The sequence below is a fragment of the Fragaria vesca genome, linkage group LG3 (assembly GCF_000184155.1).
Source record: "Fragaria vesca subsp. vesca linkage group LG3, FraVesHawaii_1.0, whole genome shotgun sequence".
In the NCBI taxonomy this organism is placed as follows: domain Eukaryota; kingdom Viridiplantae; phylum Streptophyta; class Magnoliopsida; order Rosales; family Rosaceae; genus Fragaria; species Fragaria vesca.
Genome location: NC_020493.1, coordinates 11153670 through 11160973, shown reverse-complemented (window position 1 = coordinate 11160973; position 7304 = coordinate 11153670). Strand labels below are relative to the sequence as shown.

The 7304-nt window shown below is 39.0% G+C and overlaps 2 protein-coding genes across 2 annotated transcripts; one reads left to right on the top strand and one right to left on the bottom strand.

Moving 5' to 3' along the window:
* The first annotated feature begins 275 nt into the window (after positions 1–275).
* On the top strand, positions 276–4532 carry LOC101294541 (mitogen-activated protein kinase 19-like). The gene is made up of 10 exons (XM_004294128.1): positions 276–302; positions 792–1200; positions 1453–1580; positions 1711–1770; positions 2302–2451; positions 2620–2775; positions 2955–3166; positions 3259–3360; positions 3505–3665; positions 3971–4532. Exons 1-10 carry the CDS (start codon positions 279–281, stop codon positions 4396–4398), a joined length of 1830 nt encoding a protein of 609 aa, XP_004294176.1. The 5' UTR covers positions 276–278; the 3' UTR covers positions 4399–4532.
* Positions 4533–4669: 137 nt separating this feature from the next.
* LOC101294249 (cytochrome P450 71A1-like) lies at positions 4670–6640 on the bottom strand. Its single transcript, XM_004294127.1, has 2 exons — positions 5545–6640; positions 4670–5396 (listed from the first exon to the last, which is right to left on the bottom strand). Exons 1-2 carry the CDS (start codon positions 6475–6477, stop codon positions 4782–4784), a joined length of 1548 nt encoding a protein of 515 aa, XP_004294175.1. The 5' UTR covers positions 6478–6640; the 3' UTR covers positions 4670–4781.
* Between the last annotated feature and the right edge of the window lie 664 nt (positions 6641–7304).

Here is a 7304-nt window from a genome sequence, read left to right as displayed (position 1 = left end):
CAAATTTTCGAATTTAGGGTTTGACTTTTCCAAATTGGCTGCCCTTTAATTTCAAATTTGCGTTCTTTGAATTTTGGGTGTGGGGGATCTGGTTGGAATTTGGGGAAAAAGGGCTGCGGATTTGAGAGAGGAAGGTTTCGATTTCTTAGGGTTTCGCCGGAGATAAATGTGCCTTAGCGCTTAGTGTATTCTTCTTCTTCTTCGAAAGGTTTCATCTTTATAATACGTCGTCGTTTTCTTTTTGAGTTTTGAGTTCTGGGTTTCTAAAGAAGAAGAAGATGAATACCAATCAGCCAAAGAAGGTCTCTCTATCTCTTTCTCTCTTTTTGCTTTTGAATTCTTGGAGTTGCATTTCTTTGTGTTACATTATCTTTGTTTTCCAAGCTTCCATTGTTGGTGTTCTTTAGCTTATCTGATTGCTTAATTTGAATTCCGGTTCTTTTTTTTTGAATGTTTAATTTGGGTTCTTTCTTATCTTATGATTGTGGTGGATTTGTGTTTAAAGAAAGGGACTTGGTGTTTTGGAAGTGTTTGATACTCCACCAGAGCATGTTGTCGCTTTTATTCTAGCACCTGATTCTATTCTCTCCTCTTGTTATATTTATCTTGAGGGCTATTTGATTATGTGGTTTCGAAAGTGGATGTCTTGATGATTTTGGTTCACAAAATTGCTTTTTATACACTGTTCTATAGAACTTATAATGTTAAGAAGCTGGAGTTGGTTTGGGTTTCGTAATGTTTAACAAGATCTCCACATGCATGTTTTGATGTAGTCGTTGTTATCTTCTCAGGACCTAAAAGAGATGGAATTTTTCACTGAGTATGGGGATGCTAATAGATACAAGATTCTGGAAGTCATTGGGAAGGGAAGTTATGGGGTGGTTTGCGCGGCTATTGACACACATACTGGAGAGAAAGTTGCCATAAAGAAAATTCATGATATATTTGAGCATATCTCTGATGCTATCAGGATTTTGCGCGAAGTTAAGTTGCTTAGGCTTCTAAGACATCCGGATATTGTTGAAATTAAGCGCATCATGCTACCACCTTCAAAGAGGGAGTTCAAAGATATTTATGTTGTTTTTGAGCTGATGGAGTCTGACCTTCACCAAGTTATCAAGGCTAATGATGACTTGACCCGTGAACATCATCAGTTTTTTCTTTACCAGATGTTACGTGCATTGAAATATATGCATACAGGTGCTGTCTTATTGTCTTTCACATTTATGCTAATATATCTTTATATGGGTTATCCCTTAAATTGTTCCGTTTAATAAATAATTAGTGGAACTACAAAAGTGGTAAATCGTTGTGTAGTTTTTTCCATCAAATGGCCGTGAAAGCCCAATATATAATTTTCCCACTCTAATTTATTTAAGAAAAGGGAATGGGGTGGGGTTAATATTCAGGATTATGTTATGAAATATGATCTGATTCGTAGTTGTTTGGCAGCAAATGTGTATCATCGAGATCTTAAACCAAAAAACATATTGGCCAATGCAAACTGCAAGCTTAAAGTTTGTGATTTTGGACTAGCAAGAGTTGCCTTCAATGATACCCCAACCACAATATTTTGGACAGTAAGTAGTTTGTTGTCTACCAGAATTTCGTACTGCAAAGCAAAATGTTAGTCCAAACAGTTACTAATCTAATTGCGGCAAAATACTTGATAATGTGATATCTGTTTTATTTTTTTTTATGCATTTACAGGATTATGTTGCTACACGATGGTACAGAGCTCCAGAACTATGTGGATCATTCTTCTCCAAGGTATGGCTACTACCATCATTGAATTTTTGATCATATCAAATGGCAATGTAATCAGATCACTACTCTGTTCTCTTTGGAGTGTAATTTAGGTTAGAGACAATGTAATATGTTAATCATTCTGACAGTTAAGACAGTTTCATATAGTATGCCTCATGTACAATTATGTTATATCTTTTGTTTAAAAATGATTGTACTCTCAAAGAAGAAAGAACAGTATTTTTTAGGAAAGTTGTAGCCAAATAGGAAAATGAAGATTGGTGAAACTCTTGGCTTGATATAGTCAATAAGATTATGTATTTATCTCTCTCTGGAATGCCTTCTGAGTGCTTTATAGTTTATAGTAAGCAGTAATGCTAGATTATAATAATTCTTGTTCAGGGAGGACTATTGAATTCTCCTGGAAGTTGAAATATCTGTCATTCAGGTAATTGTGTCAGGTTATGTCCGTTTCTCTGGAGTGGTTTAAGTGCTTTGTCAATTTCGGATTCTTCTACTAGGGTCTGATTTTTGTTTATACCTTTTTTGGTGCAGTATACACCGGCCATTGATATATGGAGTATTGGCTGCATCTTTGCAGAGGTTTTGACAGGGAAACCATTGTTTCCTGGTAAAAGCGTTGTTCATCAATTAGATTTGATTACCGATCTTCTTGGAACACCTACACTAGAGACCATCTCTGGAGTATGTATACCATTCTCTCTCTCTCTCTCTCTCTACACACACATGTTTTTGTGTGTGTATTCTATATGTTTCACGCACCACATCTGTACTATGTATTATTGTTCTTGGTACTTTCATATAGTTATTTATTTTATGTATTTAATCTATGAGTATATTTTATGCATTCAGGTTCGAAATGAGAAGGCAAGGAAATACTTGACAGAGATGCGGAAAAAGCATCCTGTGCCATTTACACAAAAATTTCCCAAGGCAGATCCTTTAGCAGTCCGCCTATTGCAAAGGCTACTGGCCTTTGACCCAAAGGACCGACTGACTGCAGAGGAGGTCTGTGTTTTGTCTGATTGATTTTTGTCAGAAATGCTTATTTACTCGTGATGCATCTAGCAACAATTCCAAGTAGAGTTGTAGAAAGTAGAGTTGTAGAGACTGCTTCTTTGCTTTGCTAAATACAGTTGGAGTGAAATGTTTTTTTGATTTATTATTATTTGTTTTATATTTTATAGGCACTGGCGGATCCGTACTTCAAGGGTCTGGCCAGAGTTGAGAGAGAGCTTTCTTGTCAACCCATTTCGAAGCTGGAATTTGAGTTTGAAAGGCGAAGAGTGATGAAGGAGGATATCAGGGATCTAATTTACAGGGAAATACTTGAATACCATCCACAACTACTAAAGGATTACATGAATGGAACGGAAGGCACAAGCTTTATGTATCCAAGGTTGAATTTGCATATCAATAGTTTTATCACTGCTGTTTCAAATAGATATTTCTGTTTCATGTGATAATCCATAACATATTTATCAATTGCAGTGCTATAGGTCAATTCAGAAAGCAGTTTGCTTATCTCGAGGAAAATGGTGGTAAAAGTGGACCGGTCATTCCTCCAGAGAGGAAGCATGTCTCCCTTCCACGGTAGGCCTATGTGCAAGCTTATCTTGATGTTGGTCAATATTGTAACATTCTGCTGCCATGGATAGAAAAAATTGTATTTAGAAGGTTTCCATTGCTGTACTATATTCTTTTGGATGCATTACTAACAGTAATCCATGGTTGCAGGTCTACTGTTCATTCAAGTACAGTAATCCCTATTGCACAACCAAATTTGCTCTCGTATGAGAACCGGCAGACAGAAGAGGCTTCTAACGGTCTTAGAGTAACAGATACTGTTAATGGGAATCCATCAAAGGCCTCACGGCCTCCACCGAGGGTGCCAACAGGTACTCCACTGGATTTTTCTCTCTAGCATAACTATGCAGATGCAATGAGTCTCAGTTATGTAGATACTTTTCTCTTATCATTTCAAATAATATAGGATCTCAGACTAGCATTAGTCGATTTTTTTCTACATCTCCCCATTGTTGCTCTGATGTAGAATATGCTCATAATAACCTTAAGATGCATGATCTGGACCCAAATTTTATGACTTCATGAAGGGTTTTTAGTATGATATGTACTAGACTAGTCTTGTTTTGGCAGAATTTTGTATCTGTTGTATCAATTTTGATTATTTTGCCATACACAGCAAAACCTGGACGAGTTATTGGACCAGTTCTTCCATATGAAAATGGCAGAAATGCCAAGGAGACCTACGATCCAAGGACGTTGTACAGAAACGCAGTTCTTCCTCAGCAGTCTATCTCTCCACACTGCTTCTTTAGAACTCATCATGTCACTCAAGAAAAGTCCCTGTTGGAGATGAAGAGAGATGCAGCTCATGCTAAACTGCAACCCCATCTTGAACAACGAAACATGGCGTCAAAACCTATTCCGGGCATGGCCATCGATGTCAACACCAACCCATACCACCCGCCATCCACCAAGGTAGATCAATTAAATGCCATGGATACAAAGCTGCTGCATGCACAGTCTCAGTTTGGTCCTGTTGGTGCCGCAGCTGTAGCTGTAGCTGCTCACAGGAACACAGGAGCTGTTCACTATGGATTGTCTTAGGTGGGTTTTAAGTGGGATATTCAGTGTTAGAATTGAGGAGGGAGGAGTAATTGTATCATTAGCCATTTTTTCTTTCCAATTAATTACCTTTGTAATTATAGTATTGAAAATCAATAAAAAGTTCTAATTTTTAGAAGCCTTGGCAGATCTCTCATATCACATCTTATCTGCCTCTAACAGCATTTACAATACATGCACTTGCACCTTTATCAAATTATGATATCAAACTTCTTCATGGGGATTGTTGTTAATGTCTACTTATCTACAGCCTATTTATGTTTTGGTTGGAAATAAGGATTTCTTATGGAAAACAAAGAATAAAACAGAAAGAACTACTAGTAGATTAGGAGCATATACAAGGCATAAGACCTATGAATGGAGGATCATGGGGAGTATAATACAGACACAACTTGAAGAGGACATTTTTTATGGACAGTGAGCCCATAAACTTCTGTCATGTCCAAGGTCTCGGCCAGTGCACTACCACTAGGCAGTTTCCAATCAAACCAATACATAAGGTTTGCAAGCTCATATTCAGCTGCAGCAACCGCAAAGTTCACTCCTGGACACCCCCTTCTCCCACCACCAAATGCGATGAACTGGAAGTCCTGGCTCCTGAAATCAACTGAATTGCCCTCAAATCGTTCCGGAAGGAAATCCTCTGGTCTGTCCCAGAATTCGGGGTCCCTTTGGATTGCGAATGCATTCACAAAGACGCTTGTTTTCGCTGGGATATAATAACCTCCCAGTTCCACAGCTGCAATTGTTTCTCTTGGAACTAATAGAGGAGCTGGAGGATGTAGTCTTAGAGCTTCTTTAATGACACATTTTAAGTAGTCCATTTGTTCGAGATCACTCACATCCACCCTTGCCTTCTTCCCCACCACCCTTCTAACTTCCTCTTGGAGTTTGGCCATTACACTTCGATTTCTCATCAGCTCTGCCATCAACCATTCCAACGCTGTTGAAGTAGTATCACTTCCACCAATGAGCATGTCCTATAAAAAGATGCCCAATTTAGCACATAAACAAACAATTAAAAACAACTCCTAGTCTAATGGGAAAGCCATTGAAGGACCTCTCAAATCCTAAAAATAAAGATGTCAATGAGTATACACAGAAAAGTTGAGGGAAGGAGAGACAGACCACTAAGATGGCCTTCAGGTTGTCTCGAGTAAGCTCGAATTCAGGGCTGCTATCCTTTTGAAGCTGGAGGAGAATATCTACGAAGTCCTTGGATTCAACTTCTCTATTTGCTGTCTTATGCTCTTCAATTAACTGATCAAGGAATCCATCCACCTCGACAAAGGTTTTATTCAGCCGTGCAATTAGTCCTGTAAGACTATCAATCCAACTCAAAGAAGGGAAGAAATCTCCCAAGCTGAAACCCATTATTTGAGTCATCAACGTTCTTGCCAACTCTCCAAACCAACTACCATTTTGTTCCACAAAATTCTGTCCAAGAACGCACCTAGACATTATGTTGTTGGAGGCTTTTATCAGCATCTCACTTAGATTAATAGGAGACTGGCCGAGGCACGCTTTTCGTATTCTATTTACCAACACCCCAATCTCTTCTTCCCTTGCATACTGAAATTGTTGCACCCTTTTGAGGCTGAGAAGTTCGAGAACACAAAGTTTCCGAACTTGTCTCCAGTACTCCCCATAAGGAGCGAAGCCAATGTCATAACATCCATAGGCTAATATGTTTGCAGCTGTAGTTTTGGGACGGCTGGAGAAAACAGTATCATGGGTCTTCATGACTTCCTTGGCCATTTCTGCTGATGAAACTACTAGTGTTGGAACTTGTCCCAAGTGAAGTAGCATTAGAGGGCCATGCTTCTTAGACAGAGTGCCAAGAGAGCGGTGTGGGAGTGTGCCTAGCTGGTGAAGGTTTCCAATCAGTGGTAATCTTGTTGGAGATGGTGGTAACTTGAATTTCGAACCTGATCTGGAAAATGAAAGCAAAAAGAATATGGAAAGCGACAGAAGAGAAACCAAGAAAAGATAGGAAGGAATGGTGATTCTTTGTAGCTCTTGCCCCAGTTGATTCAACCATGGTGATAGAGCCATAGCCATATCTGTGCACCCACGTTTTCCTACTCTTAGCTTTCTAGCCCTCCATGCTCGCCCAGATATAGAATAGGAGCACACCAGTTAATGCCTCAAAGTATGTTAAAGCGTCAAAAACATTTTCTGCTTAATTTCCCTGTATGGCCAAAAACTTATGTCGATCATCATCGACAAGCTACATGCATGATGGCCATATATCAATCACGTTTTTCTCCCTTCGACCCAATAATTCACATTCCCATCCCAAAAGTTAGTCATTGATAATATATTTATTACACTGATTACGTAGTTTAGTAAAAGAAATCGAGAGAAAATCTCTGCCCTTGTCGAAAAACAATAATGCAGGAAGCACTAACATGTACAAACAAAGCAGCTTATCCATCCCTCACAAGATAGATTAGTAGATAAACTTCGACAGAAGCAACAGCTGCGTCACCTAATGCATGCGCACCGCGCTATTCCTTGGTTGCGACAGTACTACATACAAACAGAAGAAAAAACAACAGAACCGAACTGCATGCAATGAACTCAAAGATCTATGCGAACACGTACGTAGTAGAACTGGCATGGCAACCAAGTATGAACATTTTAAAATGCACCATGCCGGTGCGGTTAGTAATTTAGTATGCAAACCTTTTGTATGGGACTCTTTTCCAGCTCTTTCTTCAGAGTTCTAACTTGTTAATTAAGTTCATTCTGATCGAGGATGCATTGCAGATTATTAAGGCTCGCTTTCATAGACAGTTAGCTAAGCTGCAAAGGTGTTAAGCTCATAGAGCTGAGTAACCTTGATGAAAATGGTGATGAAAGAGCTAATGATCAAGGAGCTACAG